The sequence below is a fragment of the Capricornis sumatraensis genome, chromosome 19 (assembly GCF_032405125.1).
Source record: "Capricornis sumatraensis isolate serow.1 chromosome 19, serow.2, whole genome shotgun sequence".
Taxonomy (NCBI): Eukaryota; Metazoa; Chordata; class Mammalia; order Artiodactyla; family Bovidae; genus Capricornis; species Capricornis sumatraensis.
The window spans coordinates 50824046-50847574 of NC_091087.1; the positions used below are offsets into that span (position 1 = coordinate 50824046).

The window sequence follows — 23529 nt, forward strand, 5'->3', positions numbered from 1 at the left end:
CTTCCTTTGAGGCTGCATGCCAGATTAATTGATAAATAGTAGAAGTCTAGTGCTGGATTCTCCTAAGCAAAACAAGTAGGAAAATCCATAAAAAAAAAAAAATGCCTGTCTGGCTCCTTAGAGGTACTTTACAAAGGTAAAATTTAAAGTGGTTTTTACCCTACTTTTCCTTTCCCCTAGAGTTAATGACTAAAACCTGCTGTGTTCTTTTATAAAGACTAGTTATTGTACTCTAAAAGTTTACATGAAGGTGTTAACTTTGAGGCTTAGAGAGAGGATTTTTATGTAGAGAGAGTATGGATCTGTTGATAATGTCCATATAAGAAATCATTCCATAAGTATAATTATAAAGTATTAAAAACATAGCTGATAGATATCTGGCTGTGAAGAAGTTGTTGAATAAGAAACATTTGACTAAGGTGACTTACTTCTGTTGGTTCCTCTGTGACAGTTACTATTTCTGCTCTGTTTTATTCTGTAAATATCCAACTGTATTGTTTCTGTAATCACTATCACCATTTCTGTGAAGTAGGAAACCAAAGAAATGAATTTTGCAAAGCTAAATTTGACAAACCACAGGAGACAACTTAGTTCTTTTAATGAGTCATCACATCCAAAATTACCTGTTTTTTCCACTATGGAAACAATTGACACCTTTATCCAACTCTGAGACAGCTTTAGAGAGATCACAAGTGCTAACTCAATTTCATAATATTGGCTTTGTGATAGTGGCAGTGCCTGTTTGTTTGTTTGTTTTTTAAAGAAGCAACAAAACTTTCTTTTACCTTTTTTTCCCTGTCTCATTTCTGGCTCAAGTAGAGTTTCACAATTCAGCCTTGCCCCTAGTATGGAGGCTAGAACTGGAAACTGCTGTTGTCCTTCCAAGTTTCTTCCCTGCTCCAAATGTTCTGGGTGAGCTCTCCATGGTCCTGGATTTGGAGCTTTGCCTGACAGACAGAAATTTCATATTTGTGATGTTTTGGGAGATGCTTTGAAAGATCTTCTTCCTGCTAGGAATACACATATACTCTTTCTGATGAATAATTATCATTGCAATTTTGAAGTCTTCCATAGAAGCTTTCACAGTCTTCCCGAGTAACCCACCCATTCCCTTAATTACTGTTTGGATGTTCATTTTTCTCTATAAACAAAATTGCTTGTCAATTTTGAATGCCAGTTTTTTCTACTTTAGGGAACTAAAAAATGATCCTTTATTATTCTTAGCATAGAAAATCACTTATTTATAAACATTTCATCTTCCATTAATGAGACATGCATTTTTTATTTGAACAAGTCATTGAGTATATCTATAGTAAAAGACAGGTAGACCTAGGTGTAAGGAGGAACATAATGAAAAATCAATATCTCTGCAATCAAGTAGTTTTATTTCACTTAAGTACACAGTGTGGTATGTCAGAACCAGTAGATGGAAATCTTATTGGTGAGAACACAGTGTAAATTATAAAGGACCTCAAAGCATAGAACAGTTAGTGTGACATGAGCTTGGGTTTTCATTTAACACATCTTATACAGTATTACTGTGTCCTAGGCACGACTATAAATATTTTTTTAACTACCCCAGTTAATTTTAACAGGAGCCTTATGAAGCAGTATTATCATCACATATCACAGATGAGAAACTGAGGCAAAAGAGGTTAAGTAAGTTGCTCATGTTTACTTATTATGTAATTAGTCATAGAGCCAGGATTTAAGCACAGGCTCTGGAATTCATGCACTTACTCTCTGTCTCCTGCTAGTGTGGAAGACATGCTGATAGAGGCAGCAACAGAACTTGAAGAAAGTGAGAATCATGAGTTGAGAGAACATGGAGGCATTTAAATAAATAGGCAATTTTAGGGTTATCACCAAGCAGAAGTCAGCCCTCTGATTTAATTTCTACTGTCACTATATGGGAAGTAAAATTTACTAAAAAATGAAAGTCATAAGTGGCAGTAAAGAAAGGAGTTTGAGAAACAATGAGTAAAAAAACAGGTATTTAGAATTATGGAAACTATAGCCTGAATGAAAAATAAAGTGATAGGAAAGAGGCTACTAGTTAAAAGAAAATTGTAAAGAATTCTGGAGGAACAAGGTGATGAGACGTGGTGCTAAGATTAAAACAGTCAGGCTTTTCCTAGGTATAAAGTTGTTAGAATAGTAGTCAGTGCCTATAGTGACTTTCCTGCTGGCTCAGATGGTAAAGAATTTACTGGCAATGCAGAAGACCTGGGTCAGAAAGACCCCCTGGAGAAGGGAATGGCAACCCACTCCAGTATTCTTGCCTAGAGAATTCCATGGACCGAGGAACCAGCAGGGTGCAGTCCGTGGGGCTGCATAGAGTTGGACAGACTGAGCGACTAACATTCTCACTTTCACTTTCCATGTTTATGTAACATTTACAACATGGCAGCTGTAAGTAATATATGTCAAGACATTTAGCACTTGACATATATTAGCTCAAGTACTCCTCTGAAGAATATTGTGAAGTATGTTCTACTATAATGTCTGTTTCCCAGATGAGGAAATTGAGGTCCAAAGAAGCTGAGACTTCTGTCCAAGATTGCCAGCTAGTAACTGTGTGATAATGTGGACATGGAGTCCCTACTCCAAACATCTGTGCTTCCAAGAAAGCTTAAGTATAGCTTGACTATATTTAGGCATTCTTCAGTCTTACTAAAATTCTGTTGTAAACTAAAGGAGACTCTACCACATTTAGAGTTTACAAACTGCCTTAACTGTTGCAATATAGAACTGTCCAAGGGAGGTTCACTTCTTTATATTATTATGAAATTATCATGTGAGTCATTGCAGTGGTCCCAGAAGATTTGCCAAATGCTACTTGTGTGTCATCCTCATGGTCTAAGATGATAAAATTGAAATTCAGCATAGTGAATTAGAATCATCATGTCTACAATGGCCAAAGTGGATCTCAGAATTCCTTCATTGGAACTCTTTCCATGGAACATACAGCTTGCCACAGGAACTTAAAATACATGGAGGATTCAAAAAATAACTTTATGTTTAACAAATACTGACTGCTGAATCTTCATTCTTAGTAAACTTTTTTGATTGCTTGTTAGGTATATGCTTAAAGGTATAACTTTATAAATGTGTAAAAATTGCTTAAAGATGTTGAATGAAAACATACATTAAATAGTATTATTTTAACCAAGGATATTTTAAGGATAAGTTAATTCTAGCAACATCAGTGGCAAAAAGAGAACAGAATTCAGCTTTATAACCCTTATAAGAAGAAATTCTATATGTTAGATCATTATTCTTTTGGATGGAGTGATGGATCCCGTTTGAAAATTTGAGAATCATTTAATAAACCCTCAAAAATATACATATATATGCATTATTTTGGATATGATTTTCAGATATGTATGTGTGTCTTTGAAAATAGTTGTTGATTTACTGTTGGTGATAATTATTAATGAAGATGATATTGTTGTCATCACAGAGTTAAAATTTTGATTTGTGGAGGATTTTCTGTTATTCAGAGTCATAAGTGGAAGAGCATTAAAATAGTGGGAATTTGGGGCCCAAGAAGTAACTTATTACTTAATCATATTTTAGGTGGCAGAGATCAGGCAGTAACATTTACTCACAGTCAATCCATTCTTTCTTTAGTGTTTAGAAATGCAACTGTATGTTTTGCTTTAGAACACAATGTACAAATGCAAATTTATGTTAGGTTTTAATGTAGTCCTTAATTCAGTTTGAGAATTACTTCTAACTAGGCTCTACTTCACAAAAGCAGGCAAAAGATTAATCCACAATCTGTCATTGTCTTAAGGTCTTTAGCTTCATCTATTGTATCAATATCTCCACAACCTTTAGAAACTGTTGGCTGTATTTTATTGCTGTTGCCCTCAAAACCAATGACTACTTATTGCAGACACAGTGCCCTCATTCTGGAAATCTTCTGTACTGTGGCGTCTGCATAATGATATGATGGGGAGTCACGGAAACCCTTTGTTGTTAAGATTATGGACAGGAAGATTACTCCAGTAGGGTAACACAGTGCGTGTAAAGAGATTTTTTTTTAAAGGGGGGGAGTGATAGAGAAGAAGAACTGATAAGATAATATATAGAAGCACATAAAGTAAGTGCTATTTTAGAAAAGCCAAGTGTCAGAGGGCAGTGTTTAAGCGAGGAACCCCAAAGTATTAGTGTTCACATACCCCACCTTCCCTAAGTGGATGAAAGAAGTCATCTCCACTCTACTTCACCCTTGGAGCCCATTGGGCTACTCCCTGTGATCTTTGGCTTTTCTACCCTTAGCATTAGTTTTTATCCTTAGGTTATTGATAAGCCCATACAGTAAATATCAATTTCAGAATGATTGCTTAATCCTCTACTGGCTTCAGGTGAATAGAGAAATTCCCATTATGAATGCTAGTAATATTGATTAGGTATCAGATGAATCCATTTGTGACCACTGACTGACATATATAAGGAAAATTACATATAACATCCATGTGAAACTTCTGGCAGAATTGACCTCCCGAATTATTACCCAATTGCAAAATGAGTCCCTGCTCCATTGTTGACCAAATGGCATGTTTTATTTGGCTTGCATGATTTTCAAAAATGCCAATTAGTTAACATAAGCCTAAAACGTAACATAAACTTGGAAATACTATGTAAAAATTCAGATTTTTGTTTTCTAGAAATAGCAGTAGCTGAAATCTGGCAGCACATGTAAGCCTTCCCCCAAAGCAGCACACGCAAGGCGAAAACTGTATATGCTTTCCTTTGCCGGGGCTGTCATCCTCCAGTCAGCATCAGGCCTCTTTATTCATTGACATTCCCTGCCTTAACCCTGCAAGCCCTTGAGTTAGCAGCCTTGCTCCACAGCTCCATCATAGTCACTTACAAGACCAAAAAAAAAATATATATATATATATATATACACACACACACACATATATATATATATATATATATATATACATATGTTCAGCCCACCTTCTGGAGTAGTATTTGATTATGAGAACACAAAAAGAGCACAGCACTGAACTTGAAGCACTGCACTCTACAAGTGGTAGATAAAACATGTCAAGTGACATAGTTCTTTGGGTGCAGCTGACTTAAATGGTGTTAGATAGATTACTTTTATTAAATGGGGGTAGAGGAGGGCTATGAATCATTGTTTTATCCTAAGATGTTGACATAGATTCAGATTTTACCTGTAATTGGTCAGACTTTAAGACATCTCTTACTTTTGTGTACCTAGTTATCAATAAGCCACATTGAGCATTTGAATAATTGGATGGAGGTCAGCTAAAATTTTGGGAAACAGAATCACACAGCTTTTCCTTATAAATTAGTGATGTTTCCACTGAAGATTATCACCAGAGATATCAGGACAAAGATTTGTCACCTGTGACTGCTTTGACTCTGAAAATGGTAGTGTTAATTGGTCTAGTTCTGAGAAATACATTAGCTGGCTAATGTTGAATATTTTATTAATGGAGCAAACATGAAACCTGTTGGGCTATTAGCCTAGCAAGTATTTGACCCAAACGTCATGGAGTTATTTAAATTACATAGACACTCAGTAAAGCACCTGAAGTGTCTGCAGTGAAAACAGTTTTCCACTGTGAACATCAGACAAGGTCGAAGGTAATATGGAATGTTACTGCTCATCTTAAGAGGCTGAAGCCATACTGCTGCACTCATTTTGACCTGTTCCTCTGGTCTTGCTCCTCTTTCTTGATATTTTATATTGGGGAAACTAGGATGCTAGATTCAAAGATTTTAAATGCTTTCAAAGCCCAATAAAATGGATACTTATATATGATGTTAATAATACCTTGATACTGTAAATATTGCCCAATTATTTATCATCACAGTCTGATTTTGAATTATATTTTTCATCAGACAGAAAACAGAGCAATTCAGAGTAGGTGGATTTCTCCTGTCAGATGCTCACATATAACTTCAGTTGTGCCAGATTCTGCCCTCAGCAATGCGAGCAAACTTCAAACAGAAATGTGCATAAATAGTTAAAGGAAAATGCTGGGTCCCACCTGTTGCCTCTTCTGTGAAGTAATATGTCTATAATGTTTATAAATTTTAATAACCCATATGGGGCTTTATCTTTCAACATTAAATTTATATTATTTTAAAGTTTGACTTTTCTGGGTGATATATTTTATTCTCTAATATCTTAGAGAATCTATCCATCTATGAATGTATGCTCCTTAATAAAGAATTAAAGTATTCTCTTATAAACCAATTACCAGTGCATTTATAAAGTTCCATTGCAATCATCATTTTCAATGAGAGGTTTTATTTATCTGAGTGAAGGTTATGATTTTTATTGAGGGCTGGAAGCACATCAACATTTTATTTGTTAATTCTGTGAACTGTTTTTTTGTTTAGCCTTTGTTCCTCGAAATGGTAATAGAAAAATTTTTTTAAAATATGTCCTTTTGAGGGTTTAGTCTTCCCTGGTGGCTCAGATGGTAAAGAATCTGCCTGCAATGAGGGAGACTTGGGTTCAATTCCTGGGTCAGGAAGATCCCCTGGAGAAGGGAATGGCAACCCACTCTAGTATTCTTGCCTGGAGAATCCCATGGACAGAGGAGCCTGGCAGGCTGCAGTCCATAGGGTCACAAAGAGTTGGACACAACTGAGCAACTGAACATACACTCACACATGCAGATATGTAATTATAATCACAATCTTTTAAACTGCTCATAGCTTATAATAGCAAGCAACACCTGTAAATCTTATGTCTCAAAAACAAACTATATCTCAGTGCATGGGTAATTGGAGGGAAAAACTTAACAAGTAAACTATTTTTACTCATTGCACATGAGTTTATGGCGTATAAGCCCAGAGGTTTTAGTGGTCTTTGTCTGGAACTCCTTTTATCGCGGCCCTGAAATTTTGAAGAAAATTTTGGTAGACTTTTGCTGGTTGTGGGGAGGGGGGGCATGGATGAAGTAAAAAGAAAAGCAGTGTTCATCTGATTGACAGAATCACACGTTCTAAACAGCACTTTTTCACTCCTTTGATTCCAGTTTACAAGCATTGAGAAAGGAGAAGTCCCGGGATGCTGCCCGCTCCCGCCGGGGAAAAGAAAACTTTGAGTTCTATGAATTGGCCAAGTTGTTGCCTCTTCCTGCAGCCATCACTAGCCAGCTTGACAAGGCCTCCATCATTCGACTTACAATCAGCTACCTGAAAATGAGGGACTTTGCTAACCAGGGGGACCCTCCATGGAACTTGCGAATGGAAGGCCCTCCACCTAACACATCAGTAAAAGGTAAGGTTTCAGCCCTTGTTGACCCTGGAGTGTAGTGTGTTGGTGTCTCTGAGATGAAACGTTTACCATCATCCTCTCTTCTTTTCCTGCATATCAAATCCTTTAAAGGGATACAATTGTGGAAATCTGAACTCTGCATGAGAAAGACACCATGTGAAGGTGAAATAAACCTCTTCTATTTCTATTTTATTTTCAAAAAGTCTGTCAGCCTAAATACGCTGTCACTTTAGATAAGGTTTCAGAGAAATGAGAATGAAATGACTTACATTAAAATGTTTCTTGGGTTTAATTTATGTTATGCTAATACATGCAAATTATTATCAAGTGGGGGGGTGGTTAAGAGAATACTTGGTAAAGGTTAGGACTAACATTTTCTGAATTTAGTTACCAAAGAGAGGCAGGGAGCGGAGTACAGTTGTAGCAGGCATTTTGAATAATGATTTTATTGACTAACAAAGTGATCAATCTATGTATTATTTCAACTCTTTATATATAATGCCTACAATTTATAAATATAAACATGTATTTATGCTCCCAATCTGGATGTACTTATCCTTAAAATTTATTAAAACTTTGGGTCTTTTTTACTCTGATACTTAAGAGGGTTATTTTCTTGCATGCTCTTGAAACATCTAAGAATTAATGAGATTTTAAGCATATGAATATGCATGCATGTGTTTATTGATGTACATGTGATGCTGGCCACTGATTTTCTTTAACAGTGTATCACTCAAGGCATGGAATGGGATCTGTTGGTTTTTCTGCTTTAACTTTGTATCTAGGCCCTTGATGAGCATGGAATAATTGGACATGGGATGGAATTGCAGGCAGCCTTCTCTGGGGGAGGAATTAGATTCTTAGCTATGTGATTACACCTTGATGAGTACCTGTGAAGTCCCTGTATTCTTGGCTATTGTAGGGTAGGATACTGGGGGAAGCTATAACATCTTATAGGATTCAAATAAAATGAAAGTTCAACAGCAGTGACTTGACAATTCTGTGCTAAGAGGTATAATCATATGTACATAGATACCTGTGTGACTCTGTTTGCATCTTTGCTATTGTTACTTAGAGATTCTGTTTCTTATGCTTATTAGAGAAGGAAAATTTGAATGCAAATTGTAACAGGTTTTTTTCTCTAGGGCAGAGGTTGGCATACATTTTCTGTAAAGGCCATATATAGTAAACATTTTAGTTTTGGGGGGAGTACTCAACTCTGCCATTGTAGAATGAAATCAATCATACACAAACATAAACCGCAAGGTGTGGCTGTGTTCTAACAAAACCATACTTGCAAAGCAGGCAGCTGCCACCAAGTTTGGCCCACAAGCCATAGTTCACAGACTCCTGCTCTAAGTATAAGAATGACATTTGAAGGTTGAGAAGAACATACAACAGAGATGGCTCTCAAGGGCAGGGTGTCAATATGAGGAAGCACATGACAAATAGACCAAGGCACATTCATGCTTTCCTTACACAGCCCTTCTACCCTTAAGAATGTTGATGTCAGCTTGGTCATATACCAGTCCATGTTCCAGATACTAAAACAGGGGAATTTTCCGAAGCCAAGGATGTGAGTATAATCCTAGTAAATACTTAAGAGTTTATTTAGTAGGTTGTCTTTGTGTTTATTCCAAATCATGTAAGATGAATGGATACATGTAGCAGGTTAGAAATCACAAAAAAATATAAAATATATTCTTAATCTTTTTATTCAATTTGAAATGCATTGACTGAGGAACTTATATTAACTTGTTTAACATAATTATCTTTTCCTTCCATCTTTTCTTTAAGAGAGTTGGTAGCTTATAGGCTTCCTTGGTAGTGGTTACTGCCAAAGTAGAAGAGTCTAATGGTTCCATGGTCTGTCTTCTCTTCTTGCTCTTGTTTAGTTGCTAAATCATGTCTGACTCTTTTGTGACCCCCCTGGACCATAGTCCACCAGGCTTGTCTGTCCATGGGATTTCCCAGGCAAGAATACTGGATTGGGTTGCCATTTCTTTCTCCAGGGGATCTTCCTGACCCAGAGATCGCACCCACGTCTCCTGAACTGGTAGGTGGTTTCTTTACCACTGAGCCACCAGGGAAGCCCTGTTCATTCTTCTACAATGTGATAATTCTGCTTGCTTTTGGAATCATGGCCTTTTAGAGATGCATACTTATAGATAATATAGAACTAAGCCCTCATGTTACAGGTGAGGGAAATGATGTAGAAAGGGCTTACAATTAAGTATTAGAAGATCTAAAATTCGAATCCCATTGTATTGTTTTTCTGTCTAGGGCTCTTTCTATCAGATATTATTTCTAGCAATAATATTTGATTCCTATCACCATCATCAAACATTCCAGGTGAGAATGGTCTTAGCTTTGGACTATGGCTAATAATTCATTTTTGTGACCTCCAGTCAACTTAGCTATGTAAATACTAATGATGAAGATGGATTAAAATAAGATAAAATACTGTCTCTGCTCATAGGATAAGTTCAGTCTGTAGAGGAACATGGTGATGTCAGTGAGAAAAGTGGGAAGATTGGAATTTATATACCAGACTTTATTATTTAACAAATTTTATCCAGATTATCACAGATCACCCAGTTGGCACATGTATACTCCCTCTATTAGAAATCTGATGATAGTCTAGAACTGAAGTCTCTACTGTACTGAAGTATGGGACTTGATACTATTGACTCTGGCTCTCAAAGGTTGCTAGGAATGCAATGGATGCTTTTGGTAAGCTGGTTCTGCTGTACAATATATGTATATTTTATTGCTTTCCTCTAGTTCTTTAATGCAAACCTGCTACTCATTCTGATCAAACATTCATGAAACAACATCAAAAGAAATTCATTTTAATTTGCTAAGGTCTTCTATGTTGTGCCCTTGAAGAAGTTCATATGGATAAACAAGCTTATATAAATAGCCTCCAGCCTCACGTGAAGTGCAGTTCATAATCCAACAATAAAACAGTAGACATTATACTTCGTGCTTCTCCAAGCAGTCTCTTGAATAAACCTAAAGGCATTTGGAAATTTATATGAAAAGTGCTTACATGATGTAAGCAGCTTCTTTTTAATGTGATGAGTTGTTCATGTTAATAATTAAATTTCAAAGCTTAAATTTAAATTTGTCCCAAACAACTATATAGAAATTTAATTATTTTAATTTACTGCTTCAGAAAGGTTCTTTATTCTGCCCTGTGTTCATCATATCTTTTCTTAAAAGTCTATAAAGGTTGATGAGTTTGTTTTGTGATGCCCATTGTGTACAGATTATTGCAAGTTATGCTTGCAGAAACCACACTCAGGTGGCAGTGTGTAATATGTCCTGAGTCAATTACTTCATGGAAATGATATGTTAAGCAATTGAAAGGTAACAGATAGTTTTTTTCCATTATTTTAGAAATATCTCTATTGTTATAATACAGATCAAATCTACAATGAACATTATGCATTATTCAAAAAATGACCAGGCATTCTCAGCAGTGTTTCAGCTAAATAACTGATGATTGTAACCTTTAAAGAAATCTCATTGTGGTGACTGTTGGTAAATCACTTCTCCATTCATAGTAATCTCTGTTTAGAGGCTATCTAGAAGCCATTATATCTTTTATTAATCTTAAAAGCAATGGCTGCTGATTTGACATTTGCTAAAACTAGATAAATTTTCTGTCTTTCTAATACCACAGACTTCAGTCAGTTTTTGGAGTATATCTGTGTCTGCTGCAACTCTATTAATCCAGGAGTATTTACCATTGTAAGCATACGTTTTATTTCACTTTAAACATTGCAGCTTTTAAACAACAATTTTCCTATATGTGTGACAGGCCGCAATCTTACGGTATGTAAAATACGACATATTTAGCTTTTGGAAGGGAACAATTGAAAACTATGCAAGACAACTCATGATTGAAATCGACTGAACACATTAAGGAAGAACTTGAATATTTTCATGGGATTTCCTTACACTATTTCAAGTATCTATTTGGTTTAATGTAGATGTTTCTGAGAGGAAAAACTTTCAGGTCTTTATTTAAGCAACTTAGAATTTATTCTTAGCCAAAGACCATACTGTTACTTAAGCAATGATGTCTAATGGATTCATTTACGTTATTCATGTAGGGTAAAAGAGTATAGGACATCCTTCAGAATAACACTGAATTGCTACTATAATGATTGTCTCTGAGATATAAATAGTATTTTATAAAATGGTTCTAGTTCCATAGAAGGTAGAGATTCCAAGACAGGCTGAGTGATAGGCCTTCTTGGTTTAAGCAGCTCAAAGGTCTTGATTCCTCTTCTGACATTTTACTGTGTGCTGACACTATGTTACCTCTCCCAAGTGACATTCATGTTTGGGTACAAGTGTCATATTCCTTGTTATTAAAAAGTCATGTAAAATGAAAATTCTTAGAAGCAGTACATGGCATGTATATCAACCTGTGGTAGTCTTTATTTTCAAATAGCTAAATGCCTAATGGTGACTCCTTAGGTTCTGAAAAAGAGCTTCCTACTGCTCTTCCCTGGGAGCTCAGCTGGTAAAGAATCCACCTGCAATGCAGGAGACCTCCATTCGATTCCTCGGTCAGGAAGATGCCCTGGAGAAGGGATAGTCCACCCACTCCAGTATTCTTGGGTTTCCCTGGTGACTCAGATGGTAAAGAATCCACCTGCTCTGTGGGAGACCTGGGTTCGAACCCTGGGTTGGGAATATCCCCTGGAGGAGTGCACAGCAACCCACTCCAGTTTTCTTGCCTGGAGAATCCCCATGGACAGAGTAGCCTGGCAGACTAGAGTCCATGGGGTCGCAAAAAGTCTGACACAACTGATCTACTAAACACAGCATAGGCCTAGGAGAATGGGAGAGAAGATGGAAACTTGGTTCCTATTCTTAACTCCATTACCCTCAGTAGACTGAGAGCCTGACTCTCTAGTCTAGACTCTAGCTTCATCCCAAAGTCAGTGGTGGCACCACATAAAAACAGAATCTTCCAAAATCCAAGCTGACAATGCTCATTGCTGTTTATTTTGGTAGCAGGTGACAAGTTTTACTGGTATATGGAAATATGCTATGATATAACTGCCTTTCTGGGCTTCCCGGGTAGCTCAGCTACTCAGCTGGTAAAGAATCCGTCTACAATGCAGGAGACCCAGGTTCGATTCCTGAGTCAAGAAGATCCCCTAGAGAAGGGATTGGCTGCCCACTCCAGTACTCTTGGGCTTCCCTAGTGGCTCAGATAGTGAAGAATCCACCTGCAATGCAGGAGACCTGTGTTCAATAACTGGGTTGGAAAGATCTCCTGGAGGAGGGCATGGCAACCCACTCCAGCAATCTTTTCTGGAGAATCCAATGGACAGAGGAAACCTGGCAAGTCATAAGGTGTCAGAGTCGGACACAACTGAGCCACTAAGCACAACTGTCTTTCCTTAGATATGCTTTGAGGAAGGATCTTTAATTATATGCTATAATCCCTTTATATATTTCTGACAAAGTTATTACTTCTGAAAGAAGTTCATTTTTTTTAGTGTTAAAGTTATCTTTATCTTTTTAATATTTTTCATACATACAAGCTTTATTATAAAATTGTAAGCTCAGTTTATGAAACTTATAAAACTTACTTTAAAAAGATAGAAAAAATTCACCTATAATGTTACCACCCAGATAAATACCATTAATAGTATTTTGATGGATTTCCCTTTCTTCTGTACATGTTAAACAAAGGTTAGCTTTTAATCTTACTTTTGCACATACAATATCTTGTATCCCACCCTTTCCACTTAATATTCATGAGCATTTCTCATTGTGCACATGTTTTTTAACATAATTTTTCATGGTTGTATAAATAAATCATTATATGAACCACTTTAAATCCTTTTGAGACACAGTAGTAAGTGAGTGAATGAATGAAAAGTGAAAAAATGAATGAGGTTTCCCTAGTTATGTTATATAATTCATTTCACTGTTTTTCTTTTGTTGTTTACAATTTGGCAAACAGTGCTACAATGAACATCTTTGCTCATACTGCATTTTAGTGGGTTCTTTTTTTAAAAAATTTATTTATTTTAATTGGAGGCTAATTACTTTACAATATTGCAGTGTTTTTGCCATACTCTGACATAAATCAGCCATGGGTGAACATGTGTCCCTATCCTGAACCCCCCGCCCACCTCCTTCCCCATCCCATCCCTCCCCTCAGGACCATCCCAGTGTACTGGCCCTGAGCACCGTGTCTCATGAATCAAACCTGGACTGATGATCTATTTCACATATGGTAATATACATGATTTCAACGCTGTTCTCTCAAATCATCCCACCCTCGCCTTCTCCCACAGAATCCAAAAGTCAGTTCTTTACATCTGTGTCTCTTTTGCTGTCTTGCATATAGGGTCATTGTTACCATCTTTCTAAATTCCATATATATGGATTAATATACTGTATTGGTGTTTTTCTTTCTGACTTACTTCACTCTGTATAATAGGCTCCAGTTTCATCCACCTCATTAGAACTGATTAAAATGCATTCTTTTTAATAGCTGAGCAATATTCCGCTGGGTATACGTACCACAGCTTTCTTATCCATTCATCTGCTGATGGACATCTAGGTTGCTTCCATGTCCTAGCTATTGTAAACAGTGCTGTGATGAACATTGGGGTACACGTGTCTCTTTCAATTCTGGTTTCCTCAGTGTGTATGCCCAGCAGTGGGATTGCTGGGTCATAAGGCAGTTCTATTTCCAGTTTTTTAAGGAATCTCCACACTGTTCTCCATAGTGGCTGTACTAGTTTGCATTCCCACTGACAGTGTAAGAGGGTTCCCTTTTCTCCACACTTTCTTCAGCATTTATTGTTTGTAGACATTTTCATAGCAGCCATTCTGACTGGCATGAGATGGTACCTCATTGTGGTTTTAATTTGCATTTCTCTGATAATGAGTGATGTTGAGCATCTTTTCATGTGTTGGTTAGCCATTTCTAGGTTGTCTTTGGAGAAATGTCTATTTAGTTCTTTGGCCTATTTTTTGATTGGGTCATTTATTTTTCTGGAATTGAGCTGCATGAGCTGCTTGTATATTTTTGAAATTACTTCTTTGTTAGTTGCTTCATTTGCTATTATTTTCTCCCATTATGAAGGCGATCTTTTCACCTTGCTTATAGCTTCCTTCATTGTGCAAAAGCTTTTAAGTTTAATTAGGTCCCATTTTTTAATTTTGCTTTTATTTCCATTACTCTGGGAGGTGGGTCATAGAGGATCCTGCTGTGATTTATGTCAGAGAGTGTTTTACCTATGTTTTCCTCTAGGAGTTTCTGGTCTTACATTTAGATCTTTAATCCATTTTGAGTTTATTTTTGTGTATGGTGTTACAAGTGTTCTAATTTCCTTTTTTTACAAGTGGTTGACCAGATTTCCCAGCACCACTTGTTAGATTGTCTTTTCTCCATTGTATAGTCTTCCCTCCTTTGTCAAAGATAAGGTGTCCATAGGTGTGTGGATTTATTGCTGGGCTTTTTATTTTGTTCCATTGATCTATATTTCTGTCCCTGTGCCAGTACCGTACTGTCTTGATGACTGTAGCTTTGTAGTATAGTCTGAAGTCTGGTAGGTTGATTCCTCCAGTTCCATTCATCTTTCTCAAGATTGCTTTGACTATTCGAGGTTTTTTGTATTTCCATACAAATTGTGAAATTATTTGTTCTGGTTCTCTGAAAAATACCATTGGTAGCTTGATAGGGATTACATTGAATCTATAGATTGCTTTGAGTAGTATACTCATTTTCACTATATTGATTCTTCTGATCCATGAACATGGTATATTTCTCCATCTATTTGTGTCCTCTTTGATTTCTTTCACCAGTGTTTTATAGTTTTCTATGTGTAGGTCTTTTGTTTCTTTGGTAGATTTATTCCTGAGTATTTTATTCTTTTTGTTTCAATGGTGAATGGAATTGTTTCCTTAATTTCTTTCTGTTTTCTCTTTGTTAGTGTATGGGAATGCAAGGGATTTCTGTGTGTTAATTTTATATCCTGCAACTTTACTATATTCATTGATTAGCTCTAGTAATTTTCTGTTGGTGTCTTTAGGGTTTTCTGTGTGGAGGACCATGCCATCTGCAAACAGTGAAAATATTACTTCTTTTCCAATATGGATTCCTTTTATTTCCTTTTTTTTTCTGTTGCTGTGGCTAAAACTTCGAAAACTATGTTGAATAGTAGTGGTGAGAGTGGGCACCCTTGTCTTGTTCCTGACTTTAGGGGAGATGCTTTTGATTTTTCACCATTGCGGATAATGTTTGCTGTGGGTTTATCATATATGGCTTTTATTATGTTGAGGTATGTTCCTTCTATGCCTGCTTTCTGAAGGGTTTTTATCATAAATGGGTGTTGAATTTTGTCAAAGGCTTTCTCTGCATCTATTGAGATAATCAATGGTTTTTATCTTTCAGTTTGTTAATGTACTATATCACATTGATTGACTTGAGAATATTGAAGAATCCTTGCATACCTGGGATAAAGCCCACTTGATCATGATGTATGATCTTTTAAATATTTTGTTGGATTCTGTTTGCTAGAATTTTGTTAAGGATTTTTGCATCTATGTTCATCAGTGATATTGGCCTGTAGTTTTCTTTTTTTGTAGCATCTTTATCAGGTTTTGGTATTAGGGTGATGGTGGCCTCATAGAATGAGTTTGGGAGTTTACCTTCCTCTGCAATTTTCTGGAAGAGTTTGAGTAGGATAGGTATTAGCTCTTCTCTAAATTTTTGCTAGAATTCACCTGTGAAGCCATCTGGTCCTGGACTTTCGTTTGTTGGAAGATTTTTTTATTACAGTTTTAGTTTCTGTGCTTGTGATATGTCTGTTAAGATTTTCTATTTCATCCTGGTTCCGTTTTGGAAGGTTATACTTTTCTAAGAATTCATCCATTTCTTCCAAGTTGTCCATTTTATTGGTGTATAGTTGCTGATAGTAGTCTCTTATGATCCTTTGTATTTCTATGTTGTCTGTTGTGATCTCTCCATTTTCATTTCTAATTTTGTTGATTTGATTCTTCTCCCTTTTTTCTTGATGAGTCTATTGGTCTAATGGCTAACGGTTTGTCTATTTAATTTATCTTCTCAAAGAACCAGCTTTTAGTTTTGTTGATATTTGCTATAGTCTCCTTTTTTTTTCATTTATTTCTACCTTAATTTAAATACTACCCTTTTGTTTTCTTTAGTTTTGCATCATGGTGGGATGAGCATTGTCAATATCAGCACACACCAATAGGATCTCCATGTCTGATACAGGACAGGAAGGGCTTTCTAACAAATGTGGACTTAATAATGGTAGAATAATTCTATGAGACTTTAATTCTGTAAAGTTTCACATGGTATCAGGAAAAGCTTTACTGTCTATGAATGAGGAGACTGCAGTGTGTGTTTGGCATGAAGAATATATAAAGCATGGCTGGGTTCTTGCCACGTGCTGCTGTTGCAGTATTTGTTCGTCATTCTTTTCAGTCCATTTGGCACTATTGAGTATCTTGAATTAGACTCAACTCCAAACATCAACTCAAAGAAAGCGTATTTATGGGTATGTGACTGTGAACATGTGAAAATTCAGGTGTGCTAGTTAGCGATGGTCTTACCCGGTGGCTCAGAGATAAAGAATCCTCCTGTCAATTCAGGAGACACTAGTTAAATTCCTGGGTTAGCAAGATCCCCTAGAGAAGGAAATGGCGACCCACTCCAGTATTCTTGCCTGGGAAATCCCATGGGCAGAGGAGCCTGGAGGACTGTAGTCCATGGGGTCACCAAAGAGTTGAACATGACTTAGCAACTAAAAAATCACAACACAAAGTTAGCTATACTGCCAGGGCAACAAGCAATCATAGCATCTCAGTAGTATGACATAAAGCTTTTACTCTTCTCAGGGCTTCACATAGCCTGGGGGTTGGCAGATCTAGGCTGGGCTTAGCTGTGTGGTTCTACTTTTTGCTGTAGCTCTGGCTGAACTTTATTTCCTGCTTAGACTTCAATTCAGGTCTGCCTCCTGCCAAGCAGCAGCCGATACTTGTAGGAGAAGCTCTTTTCATGGTGCTGGTAAAGGTATAAGAGGGGTGAACAAAAATGATACCTCTTATGGGAATTTTTGTGGAGACTTCTGGGAATGTGGACAAAAGAGAGCCTGTGTACTATTTTGTATCCTACATCAGAATTCATCAGTCTGTTCCTCTCTAAATAGTCATCTGCTTTTTCTCTAGCAACACTGACTGCCCCATCCAAACATTTATGCCTTTGTACATGTCATCATCTGACTGAATTGTCCTTTCCTTCTTTTGATTTTGCTGAATTCTTATTCATCTTCCAAAAGCCAGCTTAGATTTACTTGCTTAATAAATATTCTCTCCTTCCCAGAATGTTGGTCATTTCTTTTATAGGTTACCAATATACCTTCTGTTGCTTTAGTATGAATTCATATTCATTATATACTTCTCTCCCTATATTTACACTACAAGCTGTTTAAGGGAACAGTCTGGGTCATCTTATGTATGTTTATGTCCCCATGTGCAGTACCCAGGAAAGTAAGTTTTCAGCCATGTTTTCCAATTAAATTTTATAGAATTGGATTGTGTGTTGGCATTAACAGAGCTAAACAGTGCTGATGGGAGCTAAGCGTGGGGCTATGTCCTAGGCTAGGAAGAAGAAAAAAAGGGAGAGCAAAAACACAAGGCAGGACAGAAGGCAAATGTAGAGAAAATTATGGAAATAGTGTGAAACTAAGGGGAAATTAAACAGCGTATGGGGTAGGAAGAACTAGGAGGAGTGGTATCTCACCTCTGCCCTGTACTGTCTCCAACTCTGGGATCAGTCATACCATGAAATGGCCTTCCCCTGCCAACATGTTTCTCTCATGTAATGGGCAGGCTAAGGGAGTTGAAAGTTAAAACAAAAAATAGTGTAAAGAAACCCTAAGTGTCTTGAGTGTATGGATTCAAGTCTATTTGACACATCTGAGTACCTTCTCTTAGTAAGTCCTCTGAGTCATCAGCTGAATATTGTGGGGGCATATAAAGAAAGTATGAGGCATGAACCTGACCTTGAAGATATTTACCATTTCTTGAGAAATAAATTTTAGAAAAAAAGGGGAAGAAGGAAAATAAGAGCTTTTGACACAATTAAATATACCATGTGACCTGGGTTAATAAAACCCTACCTAGACCTCAGTTTTCTCATTTGAATTTACTTTTTGTCAGTGATTCTGATCTGGATGATCACTTATCCTCTAACCCGAGACCCAAAATTCCTTAGAAACAATTTAGCAATGATTGTCTCAACTTTTCCTGGGACTATGGGATTTCTTGAAGCTGTTTATTAATAACTTCAAAAGCCACAGGCTCTACCTCTTCACATTCTACTAATATTTCTATTTTCCTTCTTTTACTTAATTTCCCTTTCTGTGAATGCATGTCTCTCCCTGTGCTACAGGTTAAAATATATATGATGTAGTTTCTTCTCTTAAAAACATTTATCTGGTGGTTATCAGGATTTGCATATGTGCAATCATTATAAATAAGAGAGGATAATAAGCACACAATCAAGTTTTAAATTAGTCAAGTGCCAAACATATGATGTAGACAAAATATTAGTCTAGAACTTCATATATTTTTGATTTATTTTTATACTTGACAGAATTTTAGGGAACGTACTTAAGTTTTGGATCACATTCAACTTAATTTAAGAAGTCTCCCATGACTTGATAATGTAATATTTCAGTCATGGGATCCTGCGGTATTGCCTCACATGGCACTGTACTCACTTATTTAGGACTTTCAAGTTTATGTGCTCTGTTCTTTAGGGCTGAAATTCTCTAACGGCTTTTGTTAGCCCTATCACCTCTTGCAAAGCACAATATATAGTTTCAGCACTCTGCAGATAACAATATTTTATGGGCATAGCAAAGAAAGGAGTCACCTCTGACTGCTTTATATGATTGAAATTGTACTGTGGCTTTAATTATCAGAAATAGCTTTCTAGATGCTGTGCATAAGTCTTAGCTGTACCTTAATAAACATGTGATGACCTCCACCTGTAAAACTAATGTGGCTTTGAATACTGATTGACCGCAGCTTTTCACATCCTTTCTGGGTCCATAATATGTCAGTGAATGTCAGAGCCTGGACAGGAGAAGAGGGCCAATAGAATCTTTGGTTTAAGGATCATACAGATCATGTGTTTCAGTCCCTTCACTCCTATGTTGAACATACTGATATAGAAAGAAGTTTAATGATACAAAGTCAGTAGCAAGTACAGGAATGGAATTTGAACCTCTGGAATCCCAATCTGGTGCGTTTTCCTCCATTTCTAAGTCTAACGTATGTCCCAGCTGTCCACTGGTATTTCTTTTTCCTCTTTCCATTATACATGAACATATGTGCACATGTAAATCTCTTGTGTAGAAATCTACCCTTTTTAGATCAAATGTTACCATTGTGTCCAAATTCAGAAAATATTTTTAGGCTATTCAAAGGTGAAATATTTAAAATTAAATGAAAAGAATTCTTTTAAAAAGGTATTAAAAGCTAAAATTAGAGGAAGTTGTGTGAAAAGTATATGGGGACTCTCTGTATCAACTTTGCAACTGTTTTATACATCTAAAATCATTCCAAAATCAAATTATTTTTAAAAAAGCACTATTATACTTTCATGCTGCTGCTGCTGCTAAGTTGCTTCAGTCATGTCCGACTTGGTGCAATCCCAGGCTCCCCCGTCCCTGGGATTCTCCAGGCAAGAATAATGGAGTGGGTTGCCATTTCCTTCTCCAATGCATGAAAGTGAAAAGTGAAAGTGAAGTCAGTCAGTCATGTCTGACTCCTAGTGACCCCATGGACTGCAGCCCACCAGGCCCCTCCGTCCATGGGATTTTCCAGGCCAGAGTACTGGAGTGGGGTGCCATTGCCTTCTCTGATTATACTCTCATGACAGAAACTTAAAACCAATCTCTCCCCATATGGAAACTTGTGTCCCAGTTCCCTACTCTTTCAGTTGGTCACTGTTGAATCCATACAGGTTAACCTTCTCTAAGGCTTCATAGTTGGTTGTAGTATTTAAGGAACGTGATTAGCTAGCAATTTCAATAACATCGGGATATGGAAGAAATAGTGGCTTCCCTGGTGGCTCACACTGTAAAGCGTCTTCCTGCAATGTGGGAGACAAGGGTTCTATTCCTGGATCTGGAAGATACCCTGGAGAATAAATGGCAAGTCACTCCAGTACTCTTGCCTGGAAAATTCCATGGACTGGTAGGCTATAGTCCATGGGGTCACAAAGAGTCGGACACGACTGAACGACTTCACTTTCACTTTACTTTCATGGAAGAAATGAAAATTGATTAACATTTTACATATGGTTTCCTTAGAAGCTTTGTAAATAACATTTCCATCAGTAAGGAGTCAGAGCACACACGTACACCCTGGTTATTCTTCCTCCATTTTTCACTGTGACTCGTGCTGCATTGTCTTCTTGGTCAGTTCAGTTCAGTTGCTCAGTCATGTCTGACTCTTTGCGACCCCATGAATCGCAGCATGCCAGGCCTCCCTATCCATCACCAACTCCCGGAGTTCACTCAAACTCATGATGTGAGTCGGTGATGCCATCCAGCCATCTCATCCTCTGTTGTCCCCTTCTCCTCCTGCCCCCAATCCCTCCCAGCATCAGAGTCTTTTCCAATGAGTCAACTCTTCGCATGAGGTGGCCAAAGTACTGGAGTTTCAGCTTTAGCATCATTCCTTCCAAAGAACACCCAGGACTGATCTCCTTTAGAATGGACTGGTTGGATCTCCTTGCAGGCCAAGGGACTCTCGAGTCTTCTCCAACACTGCAGTTCAAAAGCATCAATTCTTCAGCACTCAGCTTTCTTCACAGTCCAACTCTCACATCCATATATAACTACTGGAAAAACCATAGCCTTGACTAGACAGACCTTTGTTGGCAAAGTAATGTCTCTGCTTTTGAATATGCTATCTAGGTTGGTCATAACTTTCCTTCCAAGGAGAGATTGCCTAAATGGGAAGTTGGAAAGCCAAGACAGAAACTAGTTATAGAGTTCTAGGACACAATTGACAGACTTTTCCTGTAAAGGACTAGATAGTAAATCCTTTAGCTTTTGTGGTCCACAGAGTCTTTGCTGCTGTGATACAACTATTACATCACAAAAGCAGCTATGGACAATTAGTAACTGAATGAGTGTGACTATATTTGAGTAAACATTTATTAGATCCCAAATTTGTAGACACTGGGATCTAATTATAACATGTAATAAAATATTCTTATGATTTTCTTAACTGTTAAAATTTTCTTAATTCTTTATGGATGTTTATGAATTATATAGAAATACATGGCAGGCTGGATTTGACCTGCAGACTGCAGTATGCCAACTCCTGTAAAGAGCATTTGAACTCAAAGAGACTTAGTTACCTTTTTAGAACCCATTGTAGTAGAAAGCATACTACTAGTTATAAAAGGCTGGGTCTTGTCTTTGGTACATAGGTATAGTGATAACAATAAATGGCAAGTTAAATGAAGTTGCTTTTTCTTTTTAATATCTTCATAGCTAATGTGTGTTCACATAATGAACTTACTGTAGTAGCCAATATAACGGAATTGTGTGCCAGCTGGAGTACCATGTTGCATAGTTTTCTAGGTTTCCTTGGGTGCATGCTATCTTCTGCCTAGCATACAGTGCAGAAAAATTAAGAGGAAGTCATTTTAAGTCATTGGCATGGTCTGGCTTACTGTTTTTCTCTGATTCCTCAATTTAATGTTGCATAGAATCCAAATTAGGGCTCTTCAGATAGTTGTCCTAGATGCAGGATCTTATTAAAGAGAAACATGATTAAAGCTTTGTCCACCTAAGACTATTGTTTGATCATTTTGACTTAACTAATGAAATAACTGGTCAGTTCAGTTAAATTATGTAGGAAAATAAAAACAATTATTTATTATATGCCTGATCATGGTGGGGGAGGGGCTTAAGGCATGATATGGCTATGACCATCATGAAAAACTTAGTAGAAATAAGAAATTTGAGATGTGTATATCAATAATCCAGTATTATTATCAGCACTAGAATGAATAAGATTGCTAAAGCGGAGCTAGTCATTTGCAGGTAGAGTTGAACACATCTCCAAAACCATGGGTACATGAAGTAAAGACATATGGCTCAATTATCTAGTATAATTTAATTTTCACAACTTACAAACCTAAACAGTTTACTAAAAGAACCAAATGCTGTCACTTTGAAATAGCTACTGTGGTCTCCACCATTGTCTGTTGAGATCAGTTGATCACTAGGTGTCGAAAGAGTGCTCCAACAGTGAGCGCCACTGTGTGCAGAAGTTGGAAGAAACTGAAATTCACGGTTTCATAGTCAGAACTTGAGAAAGCACTACAGAGACTTAAAAAAGTATTCAGTACTGTTTTGTAATTAAATCACATTCCTCATATATAATTTTACACTTTGGGAAATACGGCTGTGTTGAATATCAGCACTGATGATGAAAACAGACTGTGTACACAGTTTGGGTTTTATATAAATACTTTAAAATACTGGCTTTCTTCTATTAAAATAGATGAATACTATCCAGGTTTTTACAAGAATTTTAGCATAAAAGCAAAATTACTGTCATTTTCCATTTTGAAAAGAGATGCGAGGATCTCATAAAAAATTGTAAAGCTCAGTATATGCCAGAGAGTTATGAAAGGAAAATGGAGATGCCAGTGCAGGTAAGCCTCACTTTGGGGATACTCAGGAACTTTTGTAAAGAGGTACGGTGATATTTTCTTATGTGACACCTGACCTAATGTGTTTTTCATTGTATGTCCAATATGTCTTAAAATAGCAGAAAACTCTGTAACAAGTTACTCAGCCTTTGCCATTCTGTAATTTACATTTGCCAAGTGATCAGATCAAACCTCTTTGTTGTGAGTCACATTTTTGCTATACGAACATCTCCTCTTGGGAAACTTAAATAATGCCTTTACCAAGATAAGAAGAGGCAACAAGAGTTTCCTCTTCTTCTTTTGTTAGTGAGTTCTAACAGCTTATAACAAAGGCACTGTCCTTGTAAAAAAAAGGCCAGTGGAGCCACCAAAATGTATGAATGCAGTGGAAGCTAATTATCCCAGTCATCTTAATGTATCATCAGAATGCCCTGTTAGTGGCAAGGTTTTGATCAATGAAGTTGGACTCTCCTGAGTTCAAATCTTTGTGACA

The 23529-nt window shown here is 37.0% G+C and overlaps 1 protein-coding gene across 2 annotated transcripts in view; it reads left to right on the top strand.

Annotated features, from left to right (window-relative positions):
• The window catches only part of NPAS3 (neuronal PAS domain protein 3), a 956265-nt gene that overhangs the window by 291315 nt on the left and 641421 nt on the right, over window positions 1-23529 (top strand). For both annotated transcript variants that reach the window (XM_068991246.1, XM_068991247.1), the window contains one exon: window positions 7038-7282. In XM_068991246.1, the coding sequence (XP_068847347.1) occupies window positions 7038-7282 (245 nt within the window). The remainder of the gene's footprint in view (window positions 1-7037; window positions 7283-23529) is intronic.